Raw genomic sequence first — 20,130 nt, forward strand, 5'->3', positions numbered from 1 at the left:
TAATTTAAAAAAATATATCTATTTACTACAAATAACTAATTTAGCCTCTTTTTTTTTTAATTTTCTCAATCTTATATCAAGAACAGGAGAAATATCGAGAACCGGAGGTTGTATTTTATAATTCAAGGTTAATTTCCTAAAAGCATCCAAAGTTCCCAACAACCAGGATTCTCACCTATTTACTGCTCCCAGACTCTCCTCTAATCTCTTTTTCCTTTCACCGTCATTGGATTAAAACATTAATGATCCACATTTAACATTTTATAAAAATAAATATCATTATAATTATAGATAAAAATAGATAAATAAATTTGAATTGTTAAAATTTCACCTGAACAATTCATAATTATATGTTATCATAAAGTAGATTTTTCCCTTATTTTTTCACCACAATTGTGAACTATTTGGATCAGATTTTAATAGTTTAAATTTTTTTATGTATTTCTTAAATAAAATTATAATAATATTTATTTTTATAAAAGATTAAATATGAACTATTGGAATATTGGTCCAAACTGTGATAAAGAGAAAAGGAGTGTAGAGGAGAAGATCTGAATTAGCTTCAACATGGCTGAGCTGATAGAAAAATATATGATTTTTTCCTACAAGAAAAGTGTGACAATAATTTAAAATTTATGTTGACATAATATTTATTATTTGCCATCATTATAGTTCTAGTATGATGATGAATAAGTAGGATTAAAAACAAGCTGTGCTGAGAGGGGAAAAGTGCAAAACGATCAATTAAAAACTAATTGTTTGATGTTATTATTTTTCTGAATGCTTTTCATGTAATATATTATTTTTTGCTATCATCTTGGATATTTTGCAAATCGCAATGAAGTGGCTAAAGGCTTTCCCCCCATTAATTATTACAATCGCTTGGGATAAAATAAGAATCAAAATTCCCTATCCTCGCTTGTGGTTGGTATCGTTTTTCAAAGGACAAGAAAGAAAGGGAGAATCATTAGAGGTAGGCAAGGACAAAAACAAGAATGGCCGTTGGAAGACTGGCAGATGGCAAAGTTGAATTTTCAAAAGTCTCCCTGGACAAGCAAGTTCACATGCATCCCTCAAATTCAAGCCTTGTATTTTATTATTTCAGAGTAGTTTCTCAGAACCATCCAAAGTTCTCAACAATCAAAGAAAGACTTTCGCCTATCTATGCCTCGCACACTAGTGAAGCATTAACAACTCTTGCTTTCTCGTTCCTCTTTGTCCAGCTTTCTTCCTTTCTTGCTGCTAAATACTTTCTATTAGATTTAACATGGCAGAGTTGGTGGCTGGAGCGTTTCTCTCGTCTTTCCTTCAGGTGGCATTTCAGAGATTGGCTTCTCATGACTTTGTTGAATACTTTCGTCGCAGAAAGCTCAATGATAACTTGCTCAAAGAGTTGGATATCACCCTTAATTCTGTGGGCAAAATTGTTGAAGATGCAGAGGAAAGGCAATACAGAGACCATCATGTGAAGAAGTGGCTTGGCGAGCTCAAAGATGAAGTCTTTAAGGCTCAAGACTTGCTGGACGACATTGCTACTGAGGCATCACAACAGAAGTTGGATGCTGAATCGCAAAGTTCTACTGGTATCTGCAAGGTACGAGGCTTCTGTACTACTCTTGCTAGTCGAAATCATTTTGACAAAAAGATAGAGTCAGAGTTAAAAGAACTGCTTAACAGCCTAAAGAATCTTATGAAGCAAAATGAGATATTGGGATTAAGAGAAGGGCCATCTGCTAGTGATCGATCGGGAGTGATCAACAGGAGAGTATACAGAAGATTGCCTTCAACACATTTGATAGATGAATCCGATATATATGGTAGAGATGCTGATAAAGAGAGGGTTGTAGAGATTTTACTGTCACAGAACATGGGATGTAGGAATCAATTGCCTGTGGATGTGATTGCCGTCACTGGTATGGGCGGGATGGGTAAGACAACCCTTGCACGACTTGTTTATGAAGATCCAAGGATGAAGGATCATTTTCAACATAAAGCGTGGGTGTGTGTTTCTGAAGAATTTGATGTTGATCACCTCACAAAAGCAATTCTTGAGTCACTTGATTGTCCAACTAAACAAGATTTTCACGTAAATCAGTCTAAACTAGAAGAGACATTGATGGGTAAGAAATTCTTTCTCATTCTTGATGATGTCTGGAATGAGAATTGTCAAATTTGGAATGTTTTCACAGCTCCTTTTAGACAAGTCGCACCACAGAGTAAGATTCTTGTCACAACCCGTAATAAAATGGCAGCAAAAGTTATGTATCTTACTTCTACATATCCTTTGAAGCCATTACAAGATGGAGATTGTTGGAATTTATTTGTGAAACATGCATTTAACAACCAAACCGATGCTGTTGATCCAGATCTTGTACGGATTGGTAAAGAAATCATAAAGAAATGTGGAGGATTGCCTTTAGCAATAAAAGCACTGGGAAGTTTGTTGCGTATAGAACTCTCTTTTCAACACTGGAATAAGATTTTGAAAAGTGAGCTTTGGGCATTGTCAGAAGATCATTGCAATATTATTCCATCTTTAAGATTAAGCTACCATTATCTACCCTCAAATTTGAAACGTTGCTTTGCCTATTGCTCCATCTTTCCCAAAGATTATGACATAGACAAGAATGTCCTAATCCAATTGTGGATGGCAGATGGTTTAATATATCTAACTCAGGGAAGTACGAGCCTTGAAGAAGCTGCTGATGAAATCTTCAAAGATTTGGAGTCTAGGTCTTTTTTTGAGCCATCGAAAAGAGGTGGCAATTATTTCATCATGCATGATCTTCTGAATGATCTAGCAAAATCTGTGGCAGGAGAGTTTTTTGTGTTGCTCGATGCTGCTCAAGCAGAAGATATGTCAACCAAGACTCGCTACCTTTCATATATAAGATACAAAAGTGATAATGTTGACATTTTTGAGAAACTTTTAAAATGCCACCAATTACGTAGTTTCATCCAATTTGACACTCTTAGCATTGGCGACGATATAATGTCTAGGCTTTGTCGTCTCAAGTACATACGACAATTATCTTTGAAGGGATGTCGAAATTTGAGAAGCTTGACAGATGGCATTGGCAATTTAAAGCACCTGCATTACTTGGATATTTCCTACAGTTCAATTGGGAAATTGCCAAATTCAATGTGCTTGTTAATTAATTTACAAACATTGAAATTAAGAAGTTGTGATTACTTGACTGAGTTGCCATCAAATTTGTACAAACTCATCAACTTGCGTCATCTTGACTTAGAAGGCTGTGCCATAAAGAAGATGCCAAGCTGTATGGGAAAGTTAAATAAGCTCCGAACAATGAATATGTTTGTGGCGGCAAAGAAAGGAGGACCAAATATAAAAGAGTTAGGTACCTTGAGCCACTTAACAGGCTCACTAACCATCTCAAATATGGAGCATGTAAGTGATCCTACAGATATGAGGGAGGCCAATTTGAAAGAAAAGAAATTGGATAAATTGATGTTGTTATATCGGGGACACAGTTGTAGTCGTGAAGAGGCACAGCTCCAGGAACACGTATTGGAAGCAGTTGAGCCAAATCAGAGTGTGAAAAAACTCACCATTAAGGGATACAGAGGTACCAAATTTCCAAAGTGGCTTGGTGTTGAACATTTTTTGCCTAAGTTAGTGTCTTTATCTCTGTTAAGTGACGGGAACTGTGTCAGATTATTACCACCACTTGGGCAACTACCTTCCCTTCAGAAACTCACGATTAATGGATTTGATGGAATAAAGGTGATCATAGGTAAAGAGTTCTATGGGAATGGCTCCTTAATTGCTCAACCATTTCCTTCCCTCTCATATTTAGAGTTTTCTAGCATGGACGAATGGGAAGAATGGGATATATGCTACGAAGGTCAAAGTTTCCCACGCCTTGAAGAACTTTGTATATATAATTGTCCTAGACTGACAAAGTCTCTGCCTCAACACCTTCCTTGTCTAAAAACACTAGACATTTCGAGATGTGAGAATTTGGAGGCAACACTTCCCAAGTCCTCTTCCATGAAGAAGCTGTCTTTAGATAAATGTGAGAAGATATCAGTAAAAGACATGCCCACATGGAGCATCTCAGACGTGCTTCCACCTCTCTATGACCTGTCTTTACGGCATTGTCCAGCAATAGAATCTCTTCCCCAAGGAGGTATGCTTTCCAGCCTACAAAGTCTTACAATCAAAGGGTGTTCCAAGCTTATTGCGTGTGGTAGGGATTCAGGTTTGCATGAGTTGTTGTCTTTGAAACAACTTAATATTAGTGATGACGTCGTGGAGTTGTTTCCTGAAGAAGAGAGATTGTTGCCGCCCAATCTCCAATCTCTTTCATTCTTGCATTGTACCAATTTGAGAAGAATAAACCATAGGAGTCTTGTGCACCTCCATTCTCTCACTTCCTTATCATTTTATCATTGCCCTCGCATGAGTTTTGAAGGCATGCCAGAAGCAGATGCTTTACCTCCATCCTTATCGTTTGTGATGTGAGTGGCTTGAGAGGAGGTGTGAAAAGGATAAAAGACCAGATTGGCCTAAAATTGCTCATATCCCTGATGTACACATGTGGAGTCAAGACTATCTAAAAGGTACTTCCTCTATACTTATTCATAACAGATGTTGAGCTTAAGTTACATACAAATAATTTCCTTCATGGCATGTTAACACACACACACACACACCATATACATTCATATTCATGTTGTATGTCTCATATTGCCCTGTATGTGCTTGATTTAGAAGAGATTCTTTCCAGCTATATTTGCTCTGTACATTAAAGGTTAATTCATAATTAAGAAGTGGAATGCCCCAAATGATTGCTTAAAGCATTGCATGGGGCCTTAAAAATATACATAGCTCAATAATAATATGATTAATTTTGAAAGAGAAATTTAGGAAAAAGTCTCCTATAAAAATTTTTTATTGGTGAGAATGACCTAATTATCATAGTATCAACACTGTATACTGATACTTTTTATTTATAAAAATTTCTTCTCACCAATAAAATTAATCCAAACTAAATTAACACCAGAAACTGAAAACTAATTTATATTTTAACACACTTTTTATTGGATGTGCGTGTGTAGGTTGGTAGGATTTGTGCTAAAAAACTAAGAGGACAGGTTGGAGCAGATGCCAGTAACTACAGGAACCGTGGACACTGCAACGCATCATGTGGTTTCAGAAAGTGTTGTGTTTGTTGTCAGAAACCTCCTGCTCCTTCTTTTTCTTCTTCTCCACATCACTTTAATTAATTTAAATAATTAATTCTCTCTTGCTTGATCCATATTTGTACTACTTTTGTGTTCTGGATCTCAAATAGATATGAATAAGAATATTTATATCTTATTGGGAACAAATTATGCAAGTTATTTTTATCTCATGTTTGAATATGGCTCTTTACACTTTCTTATGTTAGTCCAAAATGAAAAATTGACCTGACATGATGGTTAATTATAAGCTTAGCTTGTAAGTTATAATGCATATAAGACATGTGAAAATATTATGCTTAAAATTTGAATTAGTCATTGATATTGGATATCAAATTATTCTTAAGAAAATATTTTGACCGTCAAGACTGATGGCACTTATTTCGATAATAATATGAGAAAATACAAAACTATCACTATATAAAAGAATGGGATATTGAATACACATTGAAAATGAAATTACGATGCACATTTATCCATTATATATTTGAATTGCTTTTATAAATTTTTATTTTGAATTAAAGATGAAAGTATTAGCGGCCTAAGGTTATAAATTATGGAGGAAAATGAAGTCCAAAATTAAGGCGCTAGCAGAAATACTAAATGAAGCATTGTGGAGGGAAAGAAGAACACTTTATAGAAAAGCACTTTATAGCGTCGGCTGATTGAGAGGATCAGCCGCGAAAACATATAAAAATTTAAAAGAACTTATGGTGTCAGGCCCAAAAAGACAGACGCCATCTTTGGTTTTTTAAACTCTCAGTTGTTTACACTTTTTTCTTATTCTCAGGCCCCAAAAAACCCTTTTTTCTTTTTCGGAAAACTTATGACACCTGTTACAATACAAATAGGTTTGATAACAATTTTATTTTTTAATAATTTTCATTCACCCATGGCTTCTGGTCCACAACAAACCGGGCACCATTAGTGTTTAATTTTTTAATGTGCATAATTTATTGTTCTATTTCAAAATTAACATGTTTTAAAAAATTTTATTAGTTTAAGTGGCAATTTATTTACATCTTATTTAAAATTTTTAAGAGTTAATTTACATACGTATATATAGTTGATATATTTATGTATGGCACTTGTTGTATATATAACGGTGGTGATAGAATGATAATCTTATTTATGGCTTCTGTTCTTAATGCAACAAAAGCCATAGATTCTTATTACTTCTGTTTCTTTAATAACAGAAGCAAAATCTAGTAGTCAAACTGACATTTTGTATTAGTATTTTTACAACCCCCAGCTTATGGTGGAGTTTTTATATCATTAGACTTCAAGGCCATTGATATAAAAGCTATTTTTTAATTACTCAATTATTTTTAAGTATAGATTAAGTTAAAGCCGCTTGTAATTTTAAAGTGGGTGAGTATCTCACAATCTATACCATTTCATTTCATATTGTCAATTAGGTAATGGATGGATTTAAGCGACCCTACAAAAAAAAGATCATATAATTAAATTAATTATATATAAATAGGACCCCAAATTTTTAAAATTACTCTCAAAATTTTGAAGAACAATCACTATCCAAAAGACTTCAAAAAATCATACAAGGGGACATATGTAGAAGGAATTCAAAATCTAATTTCCCTATTAAAATTTTCAGGGTACGTAATTTTGTTATGTTCCGTGCATATAATAGTTGATAAAATATGCTAAATAATTAAACTTATGATGTGTTGCATTATATTAACCATTTTTTTTCCTCCTGATGGCAAAAAGAAAAAGTTTTTCTCCAATTAAAATTTTTCAAAGGGCGAAAATGAAAAACTATCTATCCCTTAATGGAATAAGTTTTTCAAATCTGAAATAAATTATATACACGCGCGCAAGACATATATGCGCGTATGCACACTTTCTTAAATATAAGTCACCAATACACACCTCAGATATATTTAAAAAAAATGAGATAACTATATATAATACAGTTTATTAACTAATGAAATTCGTACCATAATACAATTATTTTCCATCGCTCCTGATTACAGTAGTTTTCTTCTCCATGAACACTATGGAAAAAGAAAAAAAGGAAGGAAAAATTTTGGATCAAGCAAATATATAAAAATGGATAAATAAGAAAATTTTTTACAACAATATTGAAAGTAGTAGACATATAAAACAAAACAATGAAATTGATTCTCCTTATATTTATTATATAATAATTATTTTTTAACTCATATTAAGTTTAATAATCAGTTAACATGTAAATCAATAGGCACGTGTATTTGGGCTAATCCAAACCTAAATGGGCTTTGGCCTTTTTTTAAGAGGCTAACTGAAGAGGCATCGTTATTTCTAGCAACAAAAGGGCAAAAAAAAAAAAAAGAAAGAGAAAAAGGCATGATTATAAGTTTAGCTTTTCTAAGCTTAGTGCTAAAATTTTCGTTGCTAACCTAAATTACTAGCTCTAATTTTGAGGACGCACGCTCGACAACCGAGCATGTCCTAAAAGTTGTTAGGTATTTAGTTAAATTTATCAGATACTACTCATCAAAATATGAATCTATTTAATTTATTTTGGAAATCAACCATTTAAAGAGTTATATATTCAAAATTTGTAAAACCATAACTACAATGTTTATTTCTTGCATGAATAATTAAATATTCATTGTATGAAATATATTATTTCCATGTAATTCATTTTGGTTTCGCATATATATTCGAAGCCATTCTCCTTCGTACATATAACAAAAACAATATTTTCTGGTGCTGATAGCCAAAAAAAAAAGAAGAAGAAGATCAAAGACATGGCAAAAGTTTCACACGATTTGGTTTGCTTGATGGTTTTATTTTAACAGTGTAAGCTTTTAAAAATTTTAGATTATATATATATTTTTTGTGGGGGATTGATCTCAAAGATTAGGGGAATTCATAATATTTCTTGCAATGACAAAACAAAAGGGCCAATATGTGTGCAATAAACATTGGGCAAAAAAATTTATATACAAGTTTAGACTGAAAATAAATCTTTTAAGTATACTTTTGAGCATTTTCCTCAAAAAAAAAAAGTATACTTTTGAGCAGTTGGAACGCAATGACACTAAGTACTTCTTTTAAGTCTCTTTTTTTTAAATGTGAGATCATAGAGTATGATAGTTGTGTGAGTTCTTTCTAATGGATGAAAAATAAAATAAAAAATCAAATCATAATATTAATAAATGAGTCGCACTATTTATGAATTGTGAACAATATAATTGGTTAAGAATTTTTGTATTATATGTATAGGGTTGAGATGCAAATTTGTTTCGAAAATTTTCACTCAAGAGCGCTGGATACTTGAAAGTTTTTTCGTGTGCAAATTTATCTTGAAAGTTTAGAATCGTGGCAATAATGTCTTTTATTATTAAAATTTTAACGGTCAATATCATTATTTTAACAGTCAATGATAATTTTTTTTAACAGTATTGGGACAATATTGTTACGATTTTAAGTGAAAACTTTTAAAGCAATTTTCATCTTAACCCATATAGTAAATATATAGATTATTGATTCTTGCTTCCAAAAAATTATTTATAAAAAATAAAATTTAATAATTAGGACTTATCTATTTCTATTCCCATATTGTGTGCATGGATATGTAGGAATGGTGCCAAAAATAAGAGCACAGGGGCAGCCATGTGCGAAGAATGAAGACTGCGTCAAGTTTTGTCCTAGAATTTGTGATGTTCCAGGTTCAGTCAGTAGGAGTAAGAGTGGTTTCTGTGTTTGCTGTGAGGGACCTCCTCCTTTAATTTGATCATCTTCACCTCAATGCTTCAATAATGATAATAATTGTACTACTCTTATCTATGCTTTGGATCTCAAATAATCAATAAGAATAGTTCTATTCTTATTTTGGAATAATATATTCAGCCATGCATTATATTTTTGAATTAAAAAGATAAGTACTAAGGGTTTAAGGTTATAAGTGGGATCTCTAGTTTATAATGGAGTTTTTATGCTATAAAATCACAAGTCCATTGGCATGAAAACTATCTTTTAATTACTAATTATTTTTAAAGTGAGTGAGTATCTCACAACCTATACCATTTTATTTTAGGTTAAAGTATACTTTTAATCTTTTAACTTTACACAAAGTTTTATTTTAGTCTATTAACTTTAAAAAGTAAATTTTTAAGCCTATAACTTTAAAACTGTTAACAAAAAATGATAACATTGAGCTCTTGAATGCTAATAAAATATTACTAAATACTAACATATTAAGTTTAATATTTAAAACACCCATGATTGTTACAAGAATCATTATTTGAGACTAATAATTTTCGAATTAAAGGATTAAAAATATACTTTTTAAAATTAAAAGACCAAAATAAAACATTACATAAAATTAAATGACTAAATGTATAATTTAGCCTTTTATGTTATCATTGGGGTACTGAATGGATTTAAGCGACCCTAAAAAGGGGGGAAAAAAAAGAATCATGTCATTAAATCAATTATATATAAATAAGACCCCAAATTTATAAAATTACGCTCAGAAACCTTAGTCTTCACAAGGTTGGAGGAACAAAAAACAATCATACAATGACATATTACTATATCTCTTATTATAAGATCTTTTTAACTAAATTATACGGTTTAAAAAACAGTTAAAAGTAATTAATTTGTAACAAATACAATTTTTCTCCCAAATATACCCCTATATATAAATGGATAGATGTGAGAGAATAGTAGTGAAATAAATGAAAAAAGAATATGTCTTAAATACATTACACTAGGAGTAAAATAGGTAATAACACATTAAATATTCAGACAAAATCAAAAAAATCTTATAAGAAAACAAACATATTCAAAAAATTGAATCTTATAATAAGAGGCGGAAGGAGTACATGAAAAAAATTCACACGCGCCCATCCAAAATTTAACAGTGAATTTGCTTTTTTAAATCAATTTCAATGATGGTGATTTGACCATTTGTGAGGTTTTTTTAAAAAGATTTCACGAAATATTTACGAGAATCATTCCTCACCTTTTCCTCAGTAGCTGGTACCAAATAGTCCAACGTGGATGGGAAATTGAAAATTAGTACTTGTTTTTTTCTTTCCTTTCCCAAAAAAATTCCAACTTGCCTTTTCAAAATTTAGCCGTCAATTTCAAGATGTCTTTTATTAAGCTAACAAATTTATCTAAAAAATTCACAAAATATGCAAAAGAAATGCACAAATTGTCGCTTTTAAAACAACAAGAACTCATGTAAAGGCGAACACCAAAAAATTGATGAACAGCTGGTGCCTTCGCCAAAACCCCCGCATTCTATTAGTGTAGCGAAAGAATTAAATTTGGAAAGAGAATTGAATGAAGTCTCTGATTTGTGGTTCGAAACGAATGAAGTGGAGGAGGAGATAGAAATAAATGATGCATAGACCAACTCTTGTTGGCCAAAACAATGGAAATTGATTATCCTTTATATGAAAATTGATTATCCTTTACAGGTATTTGGGCTAATCCAGACCTAAATGGGCTTTGACCTTTCTTTAACCCCATTTGGGCTAACAGAAAAGGCATGGCTAGTTGTAGCGGGAAAAAAAAAAAACCAAAGAAAAGACATGATTATAAGTTTAGCTTTTCTAAGCTCCTAAAATTTTCAGCACCTGCTAACCCAAATTACCGGCTCTAATTTTGAAGACACGCATGTGACAACCAATCATATCCTAAAAGTTGTTAGACATTAGATCCATTGCCATAATAATTAGGTAGTATTTAATTAAATTTATCAGATACTATTCATCAAAATATGAATCCATTTAATTTATTTTGGAAATCAATCATTTAAAGAATTATATATTCAAATTTGTAAAACCATAACTATAATGTTTATTTCTTGCATGAATAATTAAATATTCATTGCATAAAATATATTATTTCCATTTGATTCATCTTGGTTTCTCATATATATTCGAAGCCATTCTCCTTCCTACATATAACAAAAGCAATATTTTCTGGTGCTGATAGCCAAAGAAAAAAGATCAAAGACATGGCAAAAGTTTCACACAAGTTGGTTTGCTTAATAGTTTTGTTTATCATTGCATCAGGTAACTCTCCCCCCCCCCCTTGAAAAATTTTAGTAGTTCATAAATTATTAACAGTGTAAATTTTTAAAAATTTTAGGTTTAATTATATATTTATATATATGTAGGGGATTGATCTCAAAGATTACGGGAATTCATAATATTTCTTACAATAACAAAACGAAAGCGCCAATATGTATGCAATAAACGTTGTGCAAAAAAATTTATATGCAAGTTAAGACTGAAAATAAATCTTTTAAGTATACTTTTGAATTGTCGGGTCTTCTGACACGATGACACTAAGTACTTCTTTTAAGTCTTTTTTTTTTTTTTAATGTGAGATCATAGAGTATGATGGTTGTGTGAGTTCTTTCTAATGGATGAAAAATGAAAAAAAAATTGAATCTTAATATTAATAAATGAGTCGCACTATTTATGAATCTTAATTGGTTAAGAATTTTTGTATTATATACATACAGGGTTAAGGCATAAATTTGTCTTGAAAATTTTCACTTAAAAGTACTAGGCACTCAGAAGTTTTTTTGGGTGTAAATTTACCTTAAAAGTTTAGCATCGTAGCAATAATGCCTCCTACTATTAAAAATATTAACTTTCAATGCCACTATTTTAATAGTTAATGATAGTTTTTTAATAGTATGGGACAATATTGTTACGATTTTTAACTTCTCGGGCAAATTTGCACAGAAAAAAAAAACTCTCAGTGCCTAGCAAAAACTTCCGAAACAAATTTGCACCTTAATCCATATAATAAATATATAGATTATTGATTCCTGTGTCCAAAAAAATTACTTATAAAAAATAAAAATTTAATAATTAGTTTCACTAAAAAAAAAATAATTAGGACTTATCTATTTCTATTCACATATTGTGTGTATGGATATGTAGGAACGGTGCCAAAAATAAGAGCACAGGGGCAGTCATGTGGGAAGAATGAAGACTGCGTCAAGTTCTGTCCCAAGACATGTGATGTGCCCGGTTCAGTCAGCAGGTGCAAGGGTGGTTTCTGTGTCTGTTGTGAGGGACCTCCTCATTTAATTTGATCATCTTCACCTTATTGCTTCAGCAATGATAATAACTGTACTACTCGTCTCTATGCTTTGGATCTCAAATAATCATAAGAATAGTTATATTCTTATTTTAGAATATATACTAATATTTGAATTGTTTTCATAACTTTAGATTTTTTTTTTTGGAATTAAACACAACTTTTAGTTTTAAATTAAAGAGATAAGCACTAACGGCTTAAAGTTAAAAGTGGGATCAATCCTATAACCTCAAGTTTATAATGGATTTTTAATGCTATTATGCTATAAGTCTATTGACATGAAAACTATTTTTTTAATTACTAATTTTTTTTTAAGTATAAATTAATTAAAAGTGCCTAGCTTTGTAATTTTTAAGGTGGGTGACCATCTCACAACCTATACCATTTCATGTTATCAAAGGGGTAATGAATGGGTTTAAGCTACTCTACAAAAAAAAAAAGAACATATAATTAAATCAATTGCATATAAATAAGACCCCAAATTTTTAAATTTACTCTCAAAAACCCTAGTCTTCACAAGACTTGAAGGGGGGGGGGGAATCATATAATGACATACATAGATGAAATTTAACAGTGAATTTCCTTTTTTAAAAAAAAAATCAATTTCAATGATGGGGAGTTGATAACATGTGAGGTTTTTTTAAAAAGATTTCACAGAATATTTACGAGTATCACTCCCCATTTCCTCGGTAGTTGGTACCAAATAGTCCAAGATGGATGGGAAATTGAAAATTAGCACATTACTTCCCCCCACCCCCGCCCCCAAAAAAGTTCCAACTTGCCTTTTCAAAATTTAGCTGTCAATTTCAAGCTATCTTATATTAAGCTAACAAATTTATCTGAAATGCACAGTGTCGCTTTTAAAATGAACATTTCCTATATTTTACGTTGACTTTATATCTAACACTGATTATTATTGTCACTATTGTGTGAGCCATTGCTTAGCTTGACTGTATTGGAAAAAAAAAACTGATTATTATTCACTGTATTTAAAAAAATCATAAATTATCACGCTAATAACTTTTTAAGCATGCCCTCATTTAAGTGATGAGACTTGGCACATGAATTATCACACAAATTTAAATCTTATAATGAGAAAATTTTTAATTAATGTTAGGATGTCGGAATCAGTTTTGGTGTTTATTTTTTTCGCCAGACAATTTGAGTGTTTATCATAGGGATGAGTTGGTGCTCATAGTTAATCTCTGATCAATTAATTATTTTTAAGTGAAAGAAATTATATTTTGGAAAAAAATAATTACGATGATATCTTTATTTTAGACTCTTTACGTCTTAAAATAATTTTTCCAACAAAATATGAAGGGGAAAAAAAAATCCAAACCATTGAAAGATTCCAGTGTTCATTATCTAATGAACACTAAAACTGAAGTCGATTGCGTCTAACTCCAATACCAATTTTTGGAGTGAAATGTATGAAGTCGTAAAGGAAGAGAAAATAGTTGGCAAAAATAAAAGAAGAGAAAATAAAAAACAGCCCTTTCATATTTTTATTCTTATTTTATCGTTACACCATATCTCGTACAAAATAATCCATCATTGGAACTTGGAAGGATAACGAGGATTCATGAAACTTCTTTTGTCTGTTTTCAGTGGCTATTAATGAACTCTTTGATCTTAGCGAGAAGGCACTCAGTTTGCTCCGCCGTATCGGCGTCCGTCTCCACCGCCAGTGAGTTCAGATAAAACGTATGTCCCATTCCTTTAGTACTCACAAACACTTCCGCCTCCTTCTTCGCCTTCTTCATTGCTTCACAGTACTCCATCTGCGTATCCACCATCAAGTCCTTCTCCGCCACGCACACCAGAAGCGGCGGAACTTCCACGTCGTCCAGTGACGGCGCTGCCTCCCCCATAGGACACGTTATCGGGTGGTCCTTGTTGCTCCCGACTGGCAACCCCAAGATCAACAACTTGTCTACCATGTCTAATGTGAAGAACGGTGACTCGGGATTCTCTAACTCCGACTTGCTCCGCCTTGAACGGACGAATCCTGGTTGGAGCTCTATCCCTCCGGCGAGCCTTAGCGTCGTTAAGTCATGCTTCCCGGCTGTCACGGCGACCTGATGAACTAGGTTCGCGCCAGTGCTGTCCCCGATAAGAAAAACACGGTTGAAGTCGGCACCATCATCAGCGAGGCATTCCGGCGGGTTTTTCTCATGTTTTGCCACCGATTGAAGCCAGAGAAGGCCGGAGAAAGCATCATCAATGGCCGCCGGAAGGCGGTTCTCAGGGGCGAGGCGGAGATAAACCGATATGCAGATGACCCGGGCAGTTAGGGTGAGCCGGCTGTAGAAATGGTTGTAAAAAAACCAGTTGGGTTGGGTTATGCAAAACCCACCACCATGAAAATGGAGGAGAATCGGAAGCTTATCACCAGGCTTCGTCTCCGGTTGATAAATCCTTACACGAAGGCCGGAAATGTTGGGGATGACGACGTCATGGGTGGAAACTCCGTCGAGGAATTCAGGGTGGGAAGGAACCGGTTCAGTGAGGAATTTGAACTCAGGAGGGCCGGTCCAGGAGCGGTCGACTGAGCCGTCGTCATAGAGCCTGAGCCAATTTCCGACTTGGTCAATGAGCTTCTTTGGAGCCTCCATGACAGAAATGAAAGTGTGGGGGACTGGCAGGGTGATGATTTGCAGACTTTGAACCTTCCGGGGAAGGGGTTTCATATATAATCATCATGGTTATTATTTTTTTTAGGCTAAATTTATGGCAATTAATTAATAGTAATATTTTTAAGGACAATAAATGGTAATTAAATTTTTTGGGCAAATTTATAGCAATTAACAGTAAGATTTGTAGAAGACAATACTTATATCAAGTTCTTTTTATTTGTGATGTTAAGTTTTTACAATCACACATAACTATCTATTTTATTTTTGAAATATTAGTATTTAATATTTTATTGATCCTACTTATAAATCACTTTCAACATAAGAAAAATATTAAATTTCACTACTTTTTATTTAAAATTTAATAACTTTTTAACTTAATCCCTATTTAATTTATATTATATACCTCGTATAAACAAAGTCAACACAACAATAAATCAAGAGTAAAATTATACATCTATATAAAAGATTTTTCAGCGAGCTATAAATAGGATCAAAAAATTCCTTCTTTCTCTATCCTATAAATAGAAACAGAGGAGTAGTATTTAATTATAAATTTACGTGAAATAAAAAAAAACACGTAAACATGTTGTATAATTAAAAAACTTAACATAATAGATATGAAAAACTTGATTTAAGTTTTTTTTTAATGTTTAGAATGCAAAAAAAAGTACGGGATGCGTAATAAATGCATTTTTTTAAGCAAAATAACTGAAAAGTCTTATTTGAAAAAAAAATTGAACCATAAACAAATCTTCTGTTTAGCATATAATTGAAGTTGGACCATGTCCCTGTTGAATACAAGTTGCACTTGGATTTTTAAATAAATTTTAAAAACTTTTGGTCTACAGAAAATTTTAATGAAAAATTTTCAGCAAATTTTCTCTTATTTTCTCAACCATCTACTCAAGTACATTTGTATAACTCTAATAAATAGAAAATAATTTATTTATTTAATAAAAAGAAAATAACTTTGTTAACATAAGTTTTTTCCTTCATTAGATCTGCTAGTTGACGTATTTGCCTTCGTTTTTATTAATCCGATTATTGTTGTTTGAGATAATTCAATCATTATCCTCACCATTTTTCCACTATACTTTTGTTGGCACCCCAAAAAAACTCTATTAATTGCGCTCTCTCTCTGTTTTTTTCCCCTTCAAATTTTACTTGAGTTCATATTTTTTATATAATTATCTCACATTTAGTATAATAGTTATCAACAAATAGAATGACTCTTGTAAATATATATAAATTTTAAATATTTGACTTTGGGGAAAAACATATTAAATTAAATATTTGACGTTTGGTCTACTTTTGCTTTATTTTCTCATTATCAAATATATTTTTTATAGTGCGGGATATTTCATCGTTTTCTTTTCTTGAACCAAAAAGAAATTGGCCACTAAATCAGTTGAAGTAATAACTTAAGAGTCAGTGGGTCAGACCTAAATCAACTTAAGGTCAGACTGGTCATATTAAGATAATATAATTTAATTAAAAATAAAATTATTAAAAATCACTTATAACTACAAAGAAATACAATAATAGTTTGATTGTAACAATAATAAAGTATAACAATATTGAGGATTTTTATTTTCATAATTTCTCAATAACTAAAATTAATAATCATTAATAACAAAATTATTATTAAAATTCATTCAAATCCATATCGACTGAGGTTTTAAGAATTAAATGAGGAAAAATAAGACTAATGGCAACATTATTATCCAAACCTGTTCATCACCTATTCACGTCAATTTAATCAGTTTGATGCTGATTCAACTTCTAATCAGTTCAGCACCCCAACCAAACTAAACCTCTAACCAATTCACCAATTTTCTAGTTGAAACGGCCGGTTAGGTCTAATTTTTCTTCATTGCTTTTTTCCCTAATATTAATTGTCTATTGTTCTCTCTTAGGATAAATATATCACCAAATGATATATAAAAGGAAACGAAATTGTTGGAGTCGTGAGGCCTACCAAAACAATGTTCATTGTCTTCATGCTACGGTTTAATAATGACGTATTAAAGGTTGCCATATTCTGAAGATTTCTTTCCCAACTGGATAGTCGCATATGGGGTGGCCCATATAGGTAGATGTCACATTAATTCTAATTATAATATTCATGTGATACGAGTTGTAGTAAGTAATTACAAGTGTTTTAATTAATAATGTTTGGGTGTAGGGAAAATTTGCAAAGTGAAGGGTTGCGATCTCGAAATTAAAGCCAGGAAAATTTAAGTGGTAATCATTTTTCCTTTACGTTACGGTATATTTAATTGAAGAAATGTACCCAGCTGCAAATAGTAAAAAACAACTCAATTTTATTAATTTTTTAAACAGCATATTACACACCCAGATTCATGAAAAGGTAAAGAAAAAAAGGTTATAGACAACGTACATATTGAAAGTCAGCCTTTTTTTTTAGTGGAAATCAAATTTTAGCACGTTGCCACTCTCACATCTGTACTTGTCATCTTTAGTCATTGTCTTGAAGGGGACTTCTCCAGTCATCTCAATAACAATTTTTTTTTGACGAATAAATATCCTCCTATCTGAGACACTGTTAAATACTAAATATAAATACCTTTCCTGATGAGATTCAAATTTTGATTTACCATATTATGATAGACTATTCCCAATAGCTATTGGTATTTCAACAAAACTCTCTGCAGCCACAAAACCCAATACCAGCAGAATCCATGCCTACGCTACTTTTGAGTTCAGTGAATGAATTGGGGCGATTTTGGCATGTGTTTAAGGAGGTCCCTTCCACAAAAACATCTCTATCAGCTTCTTGCAGTTTGTAATCTAGGCTTTGCCTGTTCACCAACCAAAAAAGGAGAAGAATTTTGAAACACCGCAAGATAGATAGAGATTGGATTAGATTTGCAAACAGAATTAGGAATGTTGAGCTACAAGGGGTTGGTTTTATATTTATTTAAGGAAGATTAACAATCATTCTAGATTCAGTGCGAAGAAAGGAACGATGAAATGATCAAAGTGAAATGAAGTTAGAGAATGATTCTTTTTTTGGCCAGAAAAGGAAATGATTCAACAATATTGATTTATAGAAAATGCAATTATCTCTACCATAAAACGATCATTTTGAACGGATCGATACAGTGAAGACGTGGTAAGCGGAACACCATGATAAAGGACAGTCATCAATGCTGGTAAAAATAAAAAATAAAAGGACAGTCATCAATAGCGAATTTACTACTCGCAGCTGAAACCCAACCGACCATTTTGACTCAAAAGGGTGTTACAAGATTTTAGAGAGAGAAAGCAGATGGACAGATGGATTATGGACTTCGTTGCTTATTGTCGTTTAAATCCCGCCCCATTCCAACTTCAGATAATCTCCCGCATTTTAAACATATAGAGTTTAATTAATTAATCCTCGAAATTAAAAATTAAGAAAACTGATTAAGCTGATTATTATTGTTATATATGAAAATTGTGTATCACTTTTCTTAAAATATCCCTATTTTAATAAGGTTATATTAAACATGAGAGACCAGGAAGAAAATAAAAGGAACTATGAAATCAATGAGGATAATGCGAGGGGAAAATATTAAACTAGAGAGACAACAAAGATTAATAGTTAATGCCCTGTATATAGGATGAAAATAAATTCATTAATGAGATTTTATATTTAGGTAAGTAAGAAGGTGTGGCTGTATAGAATGCTAGATATAACTAAAAAATAATGTGGGTGAGCTGAATGTACCTTTATCAAACAAATTTTAAGTATATGTTTGATGAATAATTTTTTTTTAGCAATTCCCCCCCTATATTTTCGATTCCCCCGGCCTCATGCCACTTGAGTCCACGTACGCGTTGAAAGCTCATGCAAACAACTTCATTTTGTATCTCTCTTTTTTCCTAAGGCAATTTTGTATCTCTTGAAAAAGGAATAGTACAAGTAATTATCTCTATCTTAATCATCCTTGATTATTCTTTTATTTTTAAATTTAGGATATAACATGGTAACATACTCATTTTTATAAAAATCAATTAAATTATTCTTCCATTTTTCATTTATTATGCATACATTCCTTTTTCATTGTAAAAATATTTATGTCATGTTTGTAGAAATAATTACCAATTAATTTACCATATTTTAATAATGTAATTATATACTCACTATGATTATAACAAACCTCCAGCCAGACTCAGATATTTAGAAGATTTCTCGTTTTGTTAATCAAGTCTTTAATATATGGAGGAATCTGAACCCACGTGTTTGTAACGTGTGAATTGCATTCTTACAATTCAATAATTACATTGATTGCTTTGTTTTATTTTTCCTCATACATTTAATGCCACGATGCCGTCCTGATCATTAGCTAATTAATGTTCAACAAACTTTTGGTCTTGTAGCTGTACGCCCTTTCATTCAAAATATAAGATAAATTTTGTTTATTTAGGTTTATAAAAAATTAGTTAAAATCAGTTTAAAACAATAAATACATAAAGCATGTAATTTGTTTTCAAATATAGCCTTATTAACGAAGAGAATAAGTAAATAGTGTAATAAATAAATTAAAGAGAAAAACAATATATGGGGAAATATTAAAGAGAATTCATTAAACACTTAGACAAAACAGAAATATTATGGTGAGAACCCACAAGGGAAAAATCCCACGAACCCACAACCGATCTGAATATACGCACCCCAAGAACGTAAACAAAGGTCTGGTGATCTACTTGAACCCTTGAACACGGAAGAACAAGGACCCGAAGTGTTGAAAGACGCCACAAGATTGATCAAGCCTTGATAAGTCTGTTAGTTCAATGAAGAACCCTAGAGAGAACTCCTCTCAATCAGAAATTGCAAAATGCAAGTTTTCATTCAAAATTCCAAATCTCCTCCAAAATGAGGGTTACAATATCTTATAGAGGATACATTCAAGATCTGACCTAAAAAGCATTAAATGCAATCTAGAAAATCAAAACATAATAAATTCATAAGGACTTGATTTAGGTAACTTGGAAATTCAAAAGTCAAATCTGCCAACTAATTATGAATTTTCGCACAAATGCATTTAATGAAATATAATCAGCATATCAAGCCCAAAATATGATTAATTAGGCCCAAATGAGTCTTCTCATGTGTTGTACTTGATCCAAGCTCCTTAAATTGAAGTCTCCAAGCCCAAGATATGATCAGTAGCTCCATTTTCAGCCCAAATGA

At 32.0% G+C, this 20,130-nt stretch overlaps 2 protein-coding genes across 2 annotated transcripts; one reads left to right on the forward strand and one right to left on the reverse strand.

Moving 5' to 3' along the window:
* The first annotated feature begins 1,119 nt into the window (after positions 1-1,119).
* LOC114738808 (putative disease resistance RPP13-like protein 1) lies at positions 1,120-12,286 on the forward strand. Its single transcript, XM_028926872.1, has 2 exons — positions 1,120-4,226; positions 12,132-12,286. Exons 1-2 carry the CDS (start codon positions 1,268-1,270, stop codon positions 12,284-12,286), a joined length of 3,114 nt encoding a protein of 1,037 aa, XP_028782705.1. The 5' UTR covers positions 1,120-1,267.
* A 1,498-nt stretch (positions 12,287-13,784) lies between these two features.
* Positions 13,785-14,968, reverse strand: LOC114739115 (probable carboxylesterase 6). The gene has a single exon (XM_028927162.1). It carries the CDS (start codon positions 14,907-14,909, stop codon positions 13,899-13,901), a length of 1,011 nt encoding a protein of 336 aa, XP_028782995.1. The 5' UTR covers positions 14,910-14,968; the 3' UTR covers positions 13,785-13,898.
* Between the last annotated feature and the right edge of the window lie 5,162 nt (positions 14,969-20,130).

The sequence above is a fragment of the Neltuma alba genome, unplaced genomic scaffold, assembly GCF_004799145.2.
Source record: "Neltuma alba isolate B1F8T4 unplaced genomic scaffold, ASM479914v2 tig00002811_pilon, whole genome shotgun sequence".
Classification (NCBI taxonomy): domain Eukaryota; kingdom Viridiplantae; phylum Streptophyta; class Magnoliopsida; order Fabales; family Fabaceae; genus Neltuma; species Neltuma alba.

Bases quoted from the DNA above. Each gene is read 5' to 3' on its own strand.
- LOC114738808 (XM_028926872.1), top strand. From the start codon at position 1,268: ATGGCAGAGTTGGTGGCTGGAGCGTTTCTCTCGTCTTTCCTTCAGGTG. The intron at 4,227-12,131 runs GTTTGCATGAGT...ATGGATATGTAG, and splicing joins TGCGTGTGGTAGGGATTCAG to GAACGGTGCCAAAAATAAGA.
- LOC114739115 (XM_028927162.1), bottom strand. From the start codon at position 14,909: ATGGAGGCTCCAAAGAAGCTCATTGACCAAGTCGGAAATTGGCTCAGG.